This window comes from Colobus angolensis, unplaced genomic scaffold (assembly GCF_000951035.1).
Source record: "Colobus angolensis palliatus isolate OR3802 unplaced genomic scaffold, Cang.pa_1.0 Scaffold446, whole genome shotgun sequence".
Classification (NCBI taxonomy): Eukaryota; Metazoa; Chordata; class Mammalia; order Primates; family Cercopithecidae; genus Colobus; species Colobus angolensis.
This window is the reverse complement of record NW_012117888.1, coordinates 699,099-716,271: the sequence shown is the minus strand read 5'-3', so window position 1 is coordinate 716,271 and position 17,173 is coordinate 699,099. Positions and strand designations below refer to the sequence as shown.

At 37.1% G+C, this 17,173-nt stretch overlaps 1 protein-coding gene across 1 annotated transcript in view; it reads right to left on the bottom strand.

Annotated features, from left to right (window-relative positions):
* IL13RA2 (interleukin 13 receptor, alpha 2) overlaps positions 1-17,173 on the bottom strand; it is a 38,183-nt gene that overhangs the window by 8,851 nt on the left and 12,159 nt on the right. Inside the window, exons 2-7 of the mRNA XM_011957540.1 lie at positions 7,075-7,202; positions 4,747-4,892; positions 4,385-4,511; positions 2,956-3,107; positions 1,707-1,860; positions 1,054-1,174 (exon numbers count right to left, since the gene is read on the bottom strand). Of these exons, the coding sequence (XP_011812930.1) occupies positions 1,054-1,174; positions 1,707-1,860; positions 2,956-3,107; positions 4,385-4,478 (521 nt within the window). The 5' untranslated portion in view covers positions 4,479-4,511; positions 4,747-4,892; positions 7,075-7,202. The remainder of the gene's footprint in view (positions 1-1,053; positions 1,175-1,706; positions 1,861-2,955; positions 3,108-4,384; positions 4,512-4,746; positions 4,893-7,074; positions 7,203-17,173) is intronic.

Sequence of the window (17,173 nt, the reverse complement as noted above, 5' to 3'; positions counted from 1 at the left end):
AAGGAAGGAAGGAAGGAAGGAAGGAAGGAAGGAAGGAAGGAAGGAAGGAAGGAAGGAAGGAAAGAAAGAAAAAGAGTAATAGCTCAAGAAAAATGAAACAGAAGCTGACAGGATCAGTTAAAGGTTAATGAAACTCAGGAGCAGATGAGCCTTGAAAAAAATGGATAAAAATTGGTGAAAGAAAGATAGAGCCAGAGGGCATTCCAGAAGGTAATGCAAACAAAGGTATAAAAGGCAATAACATGGGTGAGAAAAAAAATGTAGAGATGGATCTAAATGGAATGGAGCATTCACATTGGTAATAGTAGAGAGTATGGCAGCCCAGATTTTATCCTGGGGCAATGAGTAGACACAGGAGGTTTTTGAACAAGAGAGTGGTATATGAAGATGGCAGTATAGGAAGATAAAGCTGGCTACAGTGTGCAGAATGAATAAAAAGGGGAGAGATTGGAAGGGGAGAGGTTGGAATCAGAGCGACTGTCATTTGGGAAGCAATGGCAATCATCCAGGTGTTGAATGAAGGAAGCCTAAAGTAGAGCTCTTACAGTAGAGATGGTAGGTACTTAACAGATGTGCAGCCTTGCAAAGGAGCATCAGAACATGGTGATCATGTTACCCTGAAACAATTAAGAAACTAAGGAGATACATGAGTCACAATGGCCAAGTTTAAAAGCTTCAGTGACAGTTAACAAAGGTAGGGAGTCAGAAAAAAGATCCAGTTTAATAGATAACCCATTTTTATTTAAAGACAAGAATACAAAATGTGTTGAAAATGTTTAGGTTCCAACTTCATCTATCTAAAGGATACAAAATTAACCCAGTATAGAAACAATTATTGCATTCCTTACATCACCCATAGAATACCTTCCAGTATCTACATCCTAAAACCACTTACACCCATTGAAATCCTCAAATAATTGTAAACAATTTTCATCATAAATCCAACTCTGACGAGTATAATGAATTTAACTTAGTGAAAATATAGTTACTCATACTATCGATTAATTTGAGTAGACATTTTTAATATTGAATTCTAATTATAAAAATACTTACCAGTAAAACAAGTTGTAATTGGTGTCAAGAAGTACACCTATGCCAGGTTTCCAAGAACAGAGTAAATATTGCCAATTGTAATATACACAATCCATATCCTGAACTTTAGTTTCTGGAATTCCTGAAGAACAAATCAATTGTGAATGCTTCAAAGGCTTGGTGATGAATCATTTGTGAAATCATTTCACAATTTTACTTCATTTCCTATGACCTCTCCATTTTATTTTGCAATCAACATATCAAGATTATTTCAGAAGGAATTTACTGGAAATCACTTCACGATAAGAGGGATGAGCAAAACCAAAAAACATTTGAGGGCTCATTTACTCTTATTAGTATAAGCATATGCAAAAGTAGTAAACTGATTATTCTAGGATGCTCTGAGCAGATGAACAAATACTTAGGAATGTTTACTAATATGACCCCAAAACTGGGAACTAAATCAATAAAATAATATGCAGGTTTTGCCAAAGGTATTTGCTGATTTAAAGAATTTTAAAAGGCTAATCATCAACTACAAGAATGATTCTATTTTGTGCCACACTGTCACAGGATCTATTGTGCCTCCAGCCTGGTACATAAAAATTAAGGGACTTATTCCCAAATGAATAGTTCTGATAGTATTAAATATGAAAAGAGAACTTTGTTTTAACCTTGTGGCGATATCCAATAAGTAGCTTCTGCCCAGGAACTTTGAACTTCTGATCCATTTGTGCATTGCCATGGTAAAAGCGTATGTATCTTTGCTTCAATGCCCTTGTTAAGATCAAATCCATCTTTGTAATGCAGATTCTTAGTAATGATGGTCTGTTTGACAAAAAGGTGAGACAAAGTCAAACTTAGAAACCTCCATGGTATAGTGAGCTATATTAATAAGACTAATAAATCATTAATACCCTGGAGAGTTCCCAATATCTAAGACAGTCGTAGTGACTATTTGATACAATGCCACAGATACATTTCCAGCAGAGCTCACCTCAGTATGTCATATCATCTGATGAGATCATTTGAATCTTAACATCTAATTCCAAATAAAAACAAAAACTTTTGGAAGGAAAAATACTTTATGGCAGGAACTTGAGCTATATCCGCTTGGAATCAAATAGATAATTTTCATATTCCATATGCACATTACTTGGTAAATTATGTCACACTTAAAAATACAATATGAAACCTTCAGGAAATACATAAAGTAAAACTCTGGAAGTAACCAGAGAAATCCAGACAAATCATGAGCTTCTGGAGGACAAAAATCATTTATTGTTTATTCATATATTCCTGATACCTAGTAGAGTGTCCAGCACAAACTTGATCAATAAATGCTCGATTTGAATTGTCTCTTGAAACTACCTAGCTGAATTAGAGAGGTAACAGAATGCCATCTATAACAGAAATATTTGAAGATACATACTTGTTAAGTATATAAGTAATTAATAATTCAAAACATTTTCATTGAGCTCTTACTACAATATATACAACGAACCATAATCCTGTGACCCTCTGTGGGAAGGGTACAAAGATAAATAAGCCTTGTCGCCTACAGTAGAAAAGGTCACAGTTCTGTAGCATGTATAAGGCCCATATCCAAGAATATAAGCAATTGTAAAATACAGTGAAATGCTCTTCTAGTGAAGTACTCTTCAAGTTTATATTGCTTGAGATGGAGTTTTTTGTTTGTTTGTTTGTTTGTTTGTTTTTCTTGTTCTTCCAATGGCAATCTTAACACTGGATGAGGTGAAAACAGATACAGTAGGATGCATAGGAGACAGAAGCAGATGTGGAAGCTTTTTATATCCTAATTAGAACTATTGAGATATGGGAATTGGAGTGGACACTAAAGTCAGGAATCACAAAATAACACCTGATGATCACTCTGATGCCTCAAATGCATGCTTTACTTACCGTCCATGTTTCACTACCAATGTTTCGGTATTTTAGTTCATATTCCACTGTACATTCCTTAAAATTATCCAGAGACAGTGGGGGTTGCCATTGCAAATAGAGATAACCTAAATATCCGGGATCCACTATCTCAAAATCCTGAGGAGGGTTAACTGAAATAAATCAATAAAACACTTTTATTTTTTCTGTATTTTATGACAAATGTTGCTGAATCTAGATGGATTTCAAATGCCCACCAATCGATTAACAGATAAACAAAATGTGCTACATGCATACAATCAAATATTATTCAGTCATAAAAAGACATGAAGTACTGATTCATGCTACAACATGGATGAACCTTGAGAACATTATACTAACTGAAAGAAGCCAGACACAAAAGACCACATATTGACATAGTTCCATTTCTATGAAATTTCAAAATAGACAAATCCATAGAGAGAGAAAGTAGATTTGTGGTTGGTAGGGATCGGAGGGAGAAGCAATGCAGTGTGACTACTTAAAGAGTTTAGGGGCTGTTTTACGGGTGATGCAACTATTCTGGACTTTGATAGTGGTGATTGTTGCACAACTTTGTGAATATACTGAAAACCAATGTATAGTACATTTTTAAAGAGTTGGTTTTGTGTAAATTATATCTCAGTAAGGCTGTTAAAAAATCTAGACTACTGCTATATAGTTGTTCCTTCTTTGAGAAACCACATATGCAAAATGTGATTTTGCCTCACTAGGTATTAATTTTTAGAGTAGCAAAAAATTCAATGTGGCTTTATCTCTGTGGTCATGTGTGCCAGAATTTGGTCTAAGACGGGAACATTTTATTACAAAAATCTGTCTAACAGCAATAACAAATCAATATAATATAAATATATGTATTTTAATTGTATTAAATATAATGTAATATATAATAATATGCTATAAATAATTTTAATTAATTAATAAATCATTAACATTACATTATATAATATAATAAACTAAGATAATTGAATAATTAAATAATTCCCTAATTATTTTTAAATTTCACATTAAATTTCTGTACCTTTTTAATTTATCTAATTGTTGTAAAAGCTAAGGATAGTAACTAAGGATAGTAATTAAGGAACTGTTCCAGTTAGTTTAGTACCAGGCAATGAGGTTTCAGATACTTAATCTGTTAAAAAAGACTATACAAAAAGGTATGGACAGTGTCTTTTAATTTGTCATTTATCACACAAAATGTCTGTCAACATCAGTTACCTTATACAAGAAAGTGACTAGTAAGAACATAGCTTTTGTTCATGGACTTCCTAAAATAGTTTCAATAACAATTCATCTACTTGTTAGTTACGCACTTCCATAAGGTAGGTCAAAAAGACAGTTAATTTTCCATTAAAATCCATTTAATTTTACTTTTCCTAATTTAAAAACTATTCCATTAAAATCCATTTACCTTTTATCTCGGTGTCTGAAGATGAAGTATAGCCAAATGTTGTGCTTATGAGAAAGATATATAAGCATCTGACAGCCAAGTAAACGAAAGCCATTTCTCCAAGATTTAAAACCTTGATATTGTCTCCCTATGAAAGAAAAATATAACATTTTAACTTTCTCTTACATCAAATAATCAAACTAAACGTGATTAAAAATACTTTTGTGCTTTCTACCAAGATTGGGAAAACTGTGTCCACCTCAGACCATGGAAATAGAAATAGTCAAGTTAGGAACCAATATAATTGGAAAGAAAGGATTCTAGTCTCATCCTACTTACAAGAATAAAAGCAAAGCAAAACAAAAACCCTTGTAGCTCCTCACTTCCCCGCCGACAGGCACACTTCTCCTGACCAGGTTATGGTGACTTCAAATAGCCTTTCATCCGGAAGACGTTAGACCCACGAGAGTGTTCTTACTGGTTCACAATGCAGTTATGACATCATCCCTCTCCATAGCAACCGTCTCCCCTAGCAACACATAAAACACTATCAAATACACTTTTCTGAGGGGGAAAAGAAAAAAGAAAAAGAAAAAGAAAAAAGTATTTGAAAGTTATTTCGGCCGGGCGTGGTGGCTCATGCCTGTATTCCAGCACTTTCAGAGGCCGAGGCGGGTGGATCACCTGAGGTCAGGAGTTTGAGACCAGCCTGGCCAACATAGTGAAACCCTTTCTCTACTGAAAATACAAAATTAGCGGGGTGTGGTGGCGGGCGCCTGTAATCCCAGCTGCTCGGGAGGCTGAAGCAGAAGAATGGCTTGAACCCGGGAGGCAGAGATTGCAGTTAGCCGAGATCCTACATGGCACTCCAGCCTGGGCAATAGAGCGAGACTCTGTCTCTAAGTAAATAAAATAAAATAAAATAAAATAAAATAAAATAAAATAAAATAAAATAATAAAATAAAAGCCAGTTGACCACTGAGAAAACTCAGAATCTAAACCGAAGACTCAGAGAGTTCAAAATTTTGCTGTTTCCTCGTAAATGTTTCTTTTTTTAGTTTAAAAAAAAAAGTGTTTATTTAGCTCTTTCGCCCCCTACTGGACGATTGATTTTCTTCTTTGCTCCTTTTTTCTTTTAATTACTTTTTATAATTAAAATGTTTTATTTCCATCTACTCTCATTGTTGTTCCGCTTTTTCCCGTGTTTTCTGTATTAGCAAATGGCATTGCCATCCGTCCAGTTGCCCAAACCAGAAACCTGGGAGTCTTCCTCAACTCCTTTCCCATCCAATCTCTCCATTACCACTACCACTTCCTAAGTGGAGGATCTTAGCAGGGATTTTCTTATTCAGTCTTTCCTGCCTCTGATCCATTTTCCACACCATGGTACAGCAAGAGTGACCTTTCTAAAGGGTAAATCTGAACTTTTCATCTCTTACTTAAACTAGAACTGCATTTCATTGCCACAGAATACAATTTAGTCATCTTTCTATTCTTGAGGGATATTGGTTTTATGATCAAAATTTAAAGGATTCATGCCTTCAAATACCTACTCAATTTAAAATACCTTACTTTTAAGGAAAAATTACTACTTCCAGTTTCATACACTTCTCTTCGAATCTATATTCTGGAACCAACAATTTCACAGAAAGTAAAGGATTAAAAGTCACTTATCTGAACTTTCAGGGGCTGCCCTTCTTTTCTTGTGCATAGATTAATTTAGTAGGACAGACCCTCTCTTCCACACTCCCCTTTCCTACTATCTGATCCATCTGTAATATTGTAACTTAGATAAGTTTCAATGGCTACTTTATAGAATCTTAGGATCAAATTTTTAGAGCCAGTATGTATATTAGAGACTATGCTAGTCAAATTCTCTTTTATAAATTGGGAAGTAAAACTCAGACTTGCCCCGACCAAGATTACACAGCAAATTAGTAACAAAGTTGGAAGTAGAACAGAGATCATGATTCCCAGTCCTGTGCACTTTCACCCTATTCTGCTGTGTCCCACAGGCTTGACTCAGGATTATGAATGCTTTTCCTCTGGGACCCCAGTGTTTAAGTCTTCCTTTAATTAGCTAACCAAGCTGAATCAACACCATGTTATTTTTAAAATTCTGCATCTCATAAAATCAGGAGAGAATGTCATTTCTCTCACTGAGGCCCAACAAATCTCTCTTTCTCCCCAATTCCTCTCCCTCTACTTGCCAGCCAATGGCTGCCCACTAATGCATCTGTAAGTACTAGGTAGATTTGGCTAACAGAAGGTTACGGATCTTCCACAGAGCTACCGTCATAGATTAAGATGAACACACTGGTTACTACTGGGATCAAGGCAATAGTTCTGACAAAGAGAAAACCTTCCATATTACCTTTAAGGACTAAGGCAATCAGGCTGCCCTTAAAATGCTCTCAGAGAGATTCTAACAAAATTCTCTCTCCCCTATCGATCTGTTCTTTAAAATTTCGTAGCATGGTGTCATGTACAGCATAAACGCTAAGTAAAGAGTTAAAAATCATTTGCTTCTATTCCAGTTATAGGCTACTGAAATCTGACTCAGGCTATCAAATAGCATTTCATGGATCAGACCAATCAATATACCTAAGCAAAGGCGGAAAATAAGATAGCTAGCTTCTAGCATCACTTATGGGTAAACCCAGAAAAGGAGTTGCTGAATTACACCTAGGGTCCAACCAAGACTTTCTTACCCAAATGAACACAAAGACAATTCTCTCCTTTGCTTCTGGGTCACAGGATTGTCACTATCACAATAAGGGACTTTATACACTATCTGGTTACCAGGAACACCTGAGTTTCTCACAAGGAAGAGGGGGACCTGAAGACGAAGGGAAGATTAGAAAAGCAAATGCAGACGTATTAGATTTGAAGAAGTTGTTTTTACATATTTCAGACCCCCAGACCACAGTTCATAACCACTCATCTGGTCTTAGCGCCTCATTTTTAAAAATAAGGAAATAACAGCCAGAGAGGAAGGTCAGTAGGCCAAGTGTATACAACTTATTGATGGCAGAGCTGGGACTGAAAACCACATCTCCTGAACCCTTTCCACTAACTAGCAAATAAATGTTCTTATCATAATGAATCTATCCTGCACCTATTTTACTAGAAGCCTCTTCCTGACTCCCAACCTTCCTCTACCTACTATCACCACCCAAACCATCCAGCGCACCACACAGTTTTATCATTATGACATTTCTGACAGAGCAATAATTCAATAAACATTTATTGAGTATCTTTAGAATTTTTTTGCCAGATAACTATCCCAGCTAAATCTTGCAGAAGATACAAAGTGAAAGTGGCAACAGTCATAGTATCTGTCATAATAATAATACCTTCTAGTATTTATTCATCATCTCAGGCACTGCTCTGTGCTATGCAATTTATATGCAGTATCTCATATAATCCTCACAATCAGACTTGGACATATATACTATTTTTAGTTCTATGTTATTTGTTTAAATTTTCTTTTTACATTTAATTTAATTGTAATTGATACATAATGATTATACGTATTTATGGGGGTAGAGTCTGATGTTTTGTTACATGAATAACGTTGTGTAATGATCAAATCACGGTAATTAACATATACATCACCTCAAACATTTATTAGTTCTTTGTGGTAAGAACATTCAAATTCCTTTCTTCTAGCTTTTGAAAAATACAATTCATTGTTGTTAGCTATACTCACCTTACTGTGCAATAGAAAGCAGAATGTATTCCTCTTATCTAACTGTAACATTGTACCCATTCACCAACCTCTCCCCATCCTTGCTCCCTTATTCCCTACCCAGCCTCTGTTAACTTCTATTCTACTCTCTACTCCATGAGATTAACTTTTTGAAGAACAGAAACTAAGACATTCAGAAGTCAAATGGCTTCCCTCAAGTCACACAGGCCATAAATGATGAAACCTGGATTTAAGTCTAGACAATCTAGTACCAGAGCCCTTGATGGTAATCACTATACTAGGTAATTTTTCCATGCTGAAGATCAATGTGGAGGATAGCTTTCTCTTTCTACCCACTCAGTTTTACACAACACTATTGCTGGGATAGTTTCTCACTGAGAATCTCCTTTGGAATGGCAAACCTAAAGTGATTGCCTCTTCTCAGTCTCGCTTCCCCACCACTTCAAAGTCATGCAACATAATACTCTCACTTTAAGAGCTGGCTGCAATCTTTGCATTATTGGAGAAATTCCAGGTACTTACCAATCATATGGTTTCTCAAGAAATAGATTAACTTAGGCAGTTATCACAGGTCCTCTTTTGTTCTCCTCTCTACTTTAGAGACATTAATTAGAATCTCTAATACTTTCTTGCCTGTCTGATAATCAAGCATGTAGAAAACATTAGTTAGGTATTCCTGAAACAGTCACAGGGCCAGGACACAGATTCTACAAGTCACAAGATGGGGAGATTAAGGGTGGGGCCAAAAGCCATCTAAAGCAAATTTGGAATTATACCAAGGTGCTGTAAAAGCTGGCAGGACCAATTATTCTTTGGATAAAGTAACAGATATATAGTCGAGGAGCTTGTTATAATAAAAGGCACAACGGTGTAAGTATCAATCTGGATTTCACTCCTGCCTCAACCACTGTGATAAGAGGTAAATTATATCTCAATTTGTATCTATAAAATGGAGGTAATGATAAAAGCCTGGCAGGGGTGTCTTGAAGATTAAATACGATAATGTATGTGAAAGTGCTAGGAGAATAGTAAATTGCTCTATATACTTGAGAGGGGTTTGCTTCTGAGGACATTGCCACTAAGCAACACTTGAAAATAACTTGCCACAACCTACACATTTGCCTTTATTAATTCAGCAAAATAGACTTGTACACAGTAGATAATTATACACTTATTGTTAATTTCCAATTTATACCACCCTCGTTGATCCAATGTGCTGCCTTTACTGATCTTTGCCATAATAACAGTAATTACTTTCATTTGTTTAGTTTTTTGTAGTTTGTAAAGAATTTGTTGACTTTTTAACAGGTCTGTAAGTGTATAAGGTTGGTACTGCATACTTACAAACAGTAAAACTGGGGCTTAGAGAAGTGATATGACTAGCACAGGGCCCCACAGCTGATACAATCTATACAGAAAGGATAGGCAAAAGAAGGAAGAGACAGAAAAACATTGCTAGGCTAATAATACATAACATGGTTTTTTAGAAATGTTCTTTCTCTATGTTGACAAAGGAAAAAAAAAGATTCTTCTAAAGTGTCCAAAATGGCCATATGTTTTTTGTTTTAGTTTATTGTAAAGGCAGTGACCAATTTGCAAAGACAATTATTTATTAGAAAATGATAAATGGAATTTTGCAATGTCACTAAAATGATTTCTTTAAAACAACACATAAAAACTATAGGCATGTTATTTCCGTTGCCTTTGTGTAAAAAAAAAAATTATAAAATTTGAGACTTCCTATTCACATTGTTTAAGCTATCTAAAAATACTGGTCAAAGCTTTTGGAATGGGGCTTGAGGAGAAAGAAAATGGAAAAATAGAGAAATAGACACCGAGGAGAGAAAAATGGAAATGTAGAGTGATTGCAGACTTAAATGTCATTTGCAAATGAAATGATAAATTGATATAGTCTTACATGAGAAGGCATTGACTAGGAGATTTGGGCTTTCTCACCAGCTTTGCCAGGTGACCTCAGAAAATAATAATAATAATAATAGGGATTATAGTTTATTTTGCCTTTACTAGATGTCAAGCTCCGTGTCAGATGCTTATATGGATTAGCTCACTTAAGCCTTTCAAACTTTTATGATTACTATTATTATCATCCCAATATTACAAATGAGGCATTTGGGGCTCAGGTTTCTCAAGGTTATACAATTTAAGCAATAAAAGATGCCAATATCTGATTCTAAAAATCACACTCCTTTTAAAATATAATACTCTCTTTCAAGTAATCTCACCCTGTGAAAGGCAATTTTCTCTCACACAATCCCTAGGCTATAATTCTCAGTTTCAATAGTTAATCTGCCATATAGTCATCCGTGGTTTCAGGATGAGACTCAAGAGCACTGGCTTCCTGGATAACTAATCTTAATTCAAGAAGGCCATCCGACATGTATAAATGCCTATTCATAGCTTCTGGAGTATAGTCATGACTCAGCACCATATACAGAATCTCTGGAACCTGCCAGGTTTTGAGGCCTGATAACACACTGAGATTAATACATGGCTCAATGATAGTACAATCAGCCTATGACCTGGTGGTGAATCAAATTTAATTTAGGTAATAACTGGCAAATAGCATGTCCTGCAGTGAAGTAGTTTATAAAGAATGCTGAAGATGACTTTGTACTATCAAACACAAAAAGGCTTTGAATCACACAGATGCATCATGTTTGCCAGTAGTAAAGTGGTGTCAGTCATGTCTTATACATATACACAAGGAACTTAGGAAGATGCTGAATTATGAAAATTATTGTATGAAATTGAAATACACGTAGGACTTATTTTTAACAAATATCACTTTAACATCCAGCTCTATATAGCATGATTATATTTCCATCTCTGATAAGATTACATACTAACATTATTTGATATTTATAAAATATGTTCAAAAAATCTACAGTTCTTATAAAACCATGGGTAGTCATTCTAGGCCATAACTATTTTCATTTTTATTTATTTATTTATTTATTTATTTTGTAGAGACAGGGGTCTCATTATATTGCCTAGGCTGGTCTTGAACTCCTGGGCTCAAGTCATCCTCCTGTCTCGGCCTACCAAAGTGCTGGGATTACAGGCCTAAGTCATGGCGCCAGGCCTCATAATGCTTTTCTAGATGCTTTTCCTGTATGACATCTTGAGTTCACCTGGCTAACAAGTTTCCTGCGACACTGTCAAAGCTAGACAATTCAGTTTTGAGCCACCATAGCAACATCTAGGTTTACAGTGTTAATTCATGAAGCAATTTACAAATTTCAGAATTTGTCCCCAAGCTGATATCACAGCTTTATTAGTGTATAATTCTATTCGACAAACCACCAACATGCTTTTTAAAAGCAACTCACTAAAATTTTTTTTTTGCAACCCTCTAAATAAAATCTCCCAGGTCATCAATTAGTAAATATTTCTTAAAACAGGTCAAATAGTTCTTACTAAATATACCTTATATTCTACTCCAGTGAAGTCATAACTGAAGAGCAATGCACTGCCTTGAAAGGCACCACTGCTCTGGAACTAGCAAAACAATCTCTTTTGTTCAACACTGTTCTCTGTACTCCCAGATGGTCCCAAATACTTGTTTGCAAACAGGCAGGGAATACCCAAAACATTCATGTCATGTAACACCTTCAAAAGTGTTATACTCTTTTATAGGATATACTCTACCCACTCAATACTCAGTAAAAATAGAATACAAAATGTACAATAGCAATTTTTATATTCCTTCCAGGTTATCTACCAGTATGTTATTTATAGACTGTAAACACATGGAAATGTGGTATTATATTACATATAGTACCATTAGTTATAGAAAAGAATGGTAAAAACAATTAAATATTAATATTTCTATTACATATTAACTATTCAATTATTTCAGGAAGTCTACTACATGCTAGGCACTGTTACAGGTACTGGGGATACAGCAGTGAACAAGACAAAGTAGCTACCCTCATTTCTGGTGTGGGAGACAGATAATAAACATATCAGATAACCACAAGTTGTATAAAGAAAAATAAAGCAGGATGACATGAAAGAATAATGGGTGATTCATTTTAGGTAAGGGTTGTCAGGGAATGACTCTCTGAGAAAGTAGCATCAAGGACTTCAGTGATGTGAGGAAATAAACCAGATAAAGATACAGGGAAAGAATGTTTCAGGTAGAAGGAAGAGCACATTCAAAAGCCCTGTGGCAGGAATCAGCTTAGTAGTTTCAGGAATAGGAAGACCAGCAGGATAGGGAACAGAAAAATTAGATGATCTCACAAATATAGGAGAGGGTAGGCCATGGTGATGAATTCGCCATTTATTTTTAGTAAAATGTGAAGCAACTGGACAGTTGTGAGCAGTGACTTTGATATGGACAGGAGACAGGGAAATACTGGGTAGAAGAGGGCATTTCCCAGGCAAAGGCCCCACCCTCAAGCCTGGAAACCCATGGCCTTAAACGGGAACAGGCATTCCTGTTTTCACGTTCAAAATGTTGCTTTTTGCCCACCATGCACCCTTATCCTGTACACATATAAACTCCAAACCCTAGCCTCCATGAGGGGACAAACAGAAGCATGGAAGAATGGCAGAAAGGCACAGCAGAGAGAAGAGAAGGAGCATCTGAATGCTGAGAGGAGTTCAGCTGGAGACAGTCAAAGAGGAGATCAGCTGCTGAATGGCCAAACTCCAGGGGAAGATGATCCTCCCACTCCACCTTCCAGTTCCACATCCATCCTGCAGAGAGACACCTCTACCACTCAATAAAACCCCTGCATTCATCCTTCAAGTTCGTGTGTGACCTGATTTTTCCTGGATGCTGGACAAGAGCTCAAGATACAGAAAGCTGCCACACTGGCCCTCTGCCCTTGCAAAAAGGCAGAGTCCACTGAACTGTTTAACACTTAAGCCATCCACAGAAGACAAAGCTAAAAGAGCGCACTGTAACACATGCCCACTTGGGCTTCAACAGTCGCAGACACCCACCCCTAGATACAGCTGTGGGTCCAGAGTCCAAAGCACTCACCCTGGCTCCTGCACCTGCCCCTCTGCATGCTCCCCCTCCCACAACCCTCTGTTGCCAGAGAGCCACATCCCCCTGTCACAGGTTCTGCAAGGGGGGCCAGGGAACTCTCCCACCTCAAAATGATGTAGATTACATTTTAAAGGGCTATTGTATGCAATGGAAAGGTAGAAACAATGACCTGGGCTAGAGATGATGGTGATTTTGACCAGGTTGATAGCAGTGCTGATAGAATATACTGGCGGATTGAGTGTGCAGTATCAGAAGATGATGGCTTTATTTTGGCATGGCCATCTGGATAATTGTTTATGGGGCCTAGGGATGATGGTCAAGAGTTCAATTTTGGATGGTTAAGTTTGAGCTAACTAACTAATATCCAAGGGGAGATGAATAGGCAGTTGGATATTCGACTCTGGAGATGGGGGAAAGACCAGAGCTGTAAATATAAATTTGGGAACCATCAGGATATAGACAGCATTTAGAGCCATGTGATTGATTGGAGTCACCTAAGGTAGAGTGTAGATGAGATAAAGACAAGAGGGCCAGTGACTGGGACCCTCAATATATAAAAGGCTAAATCTTGCTACCAATGAAGGAGACAAAAGAGAGGCCATGTAAGTGAAAGGAAAATCAAGTGGGGAAAACGTTTCAAGGATAAAGTGATAGGTAGACAATGTCAAAAGCTGCTGGTAAGTGGAGTAAAACGAGGCCTGAGAACAGGCTAATGGTTTAAGCAAAGTGGAAATCATTACTAATATTGCTAAGGGAATTCAGTCAGTGGCACGTTGGGGGAAAAACCCAGATTAAAATGAGTTCAAGAAAGAATGGAAGGGTAAATTTTGACACAGTGAGTATAGGTAACTATTAGAGATAGGAAAAAAACAGTGTTTGTCCTATTCTCACGCAGGCAATACAACACAGAATTCTTCGTCTCTGGTCACTGAAACGTATGGAGATGTCTCCTTCACCAACAACCAATCACTTCTCCACTAGTTCAAGTTAATTCTAAGACTATCTACCAGGAGATAGTATCGGATCCCTCAAGTTAAGAGTTCAATCCCTCAAGACTGCCCCTACTTCAGATGCCAATAGCAATCCCTGGGTTGTGACTTGTGTTTCTGACTTCTGGGTATGGTTAATTTGCTAGGATAGCTCACAACTCAGGGAAACACTTTACTTACTTTTACCCATTTATTATAAATGGTATTACAAAGGATACAAATGAACAGCCAGATGGAAGAGATGCATTAGCAAAACACGAGAGAGAGGGCACAAAGCTTCCATGCCTTCTCCAGGTATCTCCATATGCTTAGCTCTCCAGAAGCTCCCCAAACCCAGTCCTTCTGGGTTTTTGTGGAGACTTCATTATTTAGGTATAATTGATTACATCGTTGGTGATTGGTGATCAACTAAACATTCAGCCCCTCTCCCTTCCCTGGATGAGGGCAGTGAGGAGATTGAAGGTGAGGAGATCATGTGGTTGGTTCCGTGGCAACCAGCCCCCATCCTGAAACTATCCAGGAGCCCCCAGCCAACAGTTATCTCACTAGCATACAAAAAGACATTTACCACTTAAAAGATTCCAGGAGTTTTAGGAGCTATGTGCCTGGAAACTAGCCAAAAACCAAATCTATGTATATCCTATAAATCAGGATAACACAGCCCACCTCCCCTTTTTCAAACACAGATTCTTTACATCAAAATGATCATATAAGTCAAAAGATATTGGCACATTCAGTCCCATTCAGTCATTAATACAGTCATGCACTGCCTAATGATGTTTTGGTCAACAAGGAACAACATATACAACAATGGTCCCCTAAGATTATAGGTGAGCTGAAAAATTCTTATCATCTAGTGACACTGCAGCCATTATAATGTCCTAGTGCAATTACTTTATTTTTTATAAATGTAATGTGGCCTAACTGGACAGTGTTTGTTAAGTCTACCGGAGTGTACAGTAATGTCCTAGGCCTTCACATTCACTCACCTCTCACTCACTGACTCACCCAGAGCAACTTCCAGTCCTCCAACCTCGATTCATGTCAAGTGCCCAGTACAGGGATACCATTTTTAAACCTTTTATACCATAATTTTTACTGTATTTTTTTCTATTTTTAGATATATTTAAAACACAAATACTTAGCATTGTGTTATAATTACCTATTCAGTACAGTCATATGCTGCACAGGTTTATAACCTAGGAGTGATAGGCTATACCATATAGCCTAGGTGTGTAGTAGGCTATACCACGTAGGTTTGTGTAAGTATGCTCTAGGGTGTTCGCACGATGGTGAAATGGCCTAATGACACATTTGTCAGAAATTATCCCCATCATTAAATGACACATGACTGTAATTAGTCCAGTCCATTATCACGTCTATGAAAATGTCTCCCAGGGTGGGGCCACTCAGGTTTGAAGGCTTCCAAACCTCACAATAACTCCTTTGAGAGGTTTGCAATGAAGGAACATAAGGAGCTATGGCTGGGAGGAAATCTCTTTTCTTTCCTCTTTAAAACACGGATGGAGAACATCGCACATGAAGGCTTAATTCTGCTCTTCCTTAGATTCTTGTCACACCTATTTAGCAATGATACTGTTCTTATTTTATGGATACAGGTCAGAGTACTTTAGGATATACTTATCAAAAGGTACCCATATTATGGCAGAGCATTTTTTTCTGAGGCATTTAGAAACTACCAAAGTTTAGTTTCACCAATAATTACATTAACAAATACTTTCCATCTGCTAAAATAGTTTTGCAGCCTGGCAAGGTGGCTCATGCCTGTAATCCCAGCACTTTGGGAGGCCGAGGCAGGCAGATCACGAGGTCAGGAGTTTGAGACCAACCTGGCCAACATGGTGAAACCCCATCTCTACTAAAGATACAAAAAAATTAGCCGGGTGTGGTGGCACGCACCTGTAATCCCAGCTACTCAGGAGGCTGAGGCAGGAGAATCACTTGAAGCTGGGAGGCAGAAGTTGCAGTGAGCCAAGATCCTGCCATTGCACTCCAACCTGGGTGACAGGGCAAGACTCCATCTCAGAAAATAAAGTTTTGCAAAGCTATGTCCAACTTCTGGCATTTCTAATAGAATAATTATTTTTTTAAAACCTGCCCTTTCTCCAGACTACAGAACATTTCTGCTTCCTGTGTGCAATCTGAGGTTTCATTTGTTTTCTTCTAAAAATTTGTTTTCTGCAGCAAAACTCATCAGGAAAAAAAAAACAAAACAAAAAAACTTACTATTATATATTTTTGTAAGGCAGTTTTAAATTGTGGTTTTTAGTCTTTGGCTTAAATGATTCAAACCAAAGATCTGAATCAAGGGAGTGGCAGAAATTCTGGTTCTAGTCCTAATTTCAAAATGCAGAATAGGAACACATAGACTTTATTGTATTTTGAAAACTTTGAAACTAAGGGATCAAACAATACAGCTGTGCATATTCCCAAAGAGTTTTAGTAAGTGCATATCTCTAAGCAAAATTCTGTTTATTCTGGCTTAGCTAAGCAGGCTATTTGGAATGCAGAACATGGAGGGCAGCTAGTGCATCATTTTAGGCTCTTGCCGTCTGCTTCTTCCTCATGTCCCCCTCTCTCCTGGCCCTCTCCTCTTCTTTTCTTCTTTCTACTTTTCTTTTTTTTCTTTTTTCCCTCTTTTCCTCTCTCCTACTGATGTTCCTCTTTTCCATTAGTGGAAATTAATATATTTTTGCATCACTGGCTGTCCTTATTTTTAAAATACTGGGGCATCCTCTTTTCACAGTACATTTTTCATTAGTTTTTTGGCTTCAGAATAATATTTTCCATTATGTCACTTGTAGATTAAATCTGCAACTTTGTAAGCTTACTTTTTAAAAGTGCTTATGACTAAAAAAAAGTCACTGTTCAGTTGCCTGTAGGCAGAGATTTATTGTTTTGCAGCACACTGATTGCCCTTCATAGAAATGGATTTTCAGCTTTAAGATGACTGGTTCCTTATACTTGTCGGCTTAAAGACTAAATCCACCTCATAATCCTAAGTGGTAGGTCTACTTACTTCCCCCACTTTCTCGTTGTTTTGATAACTGCTTTCGAGCCTAGGC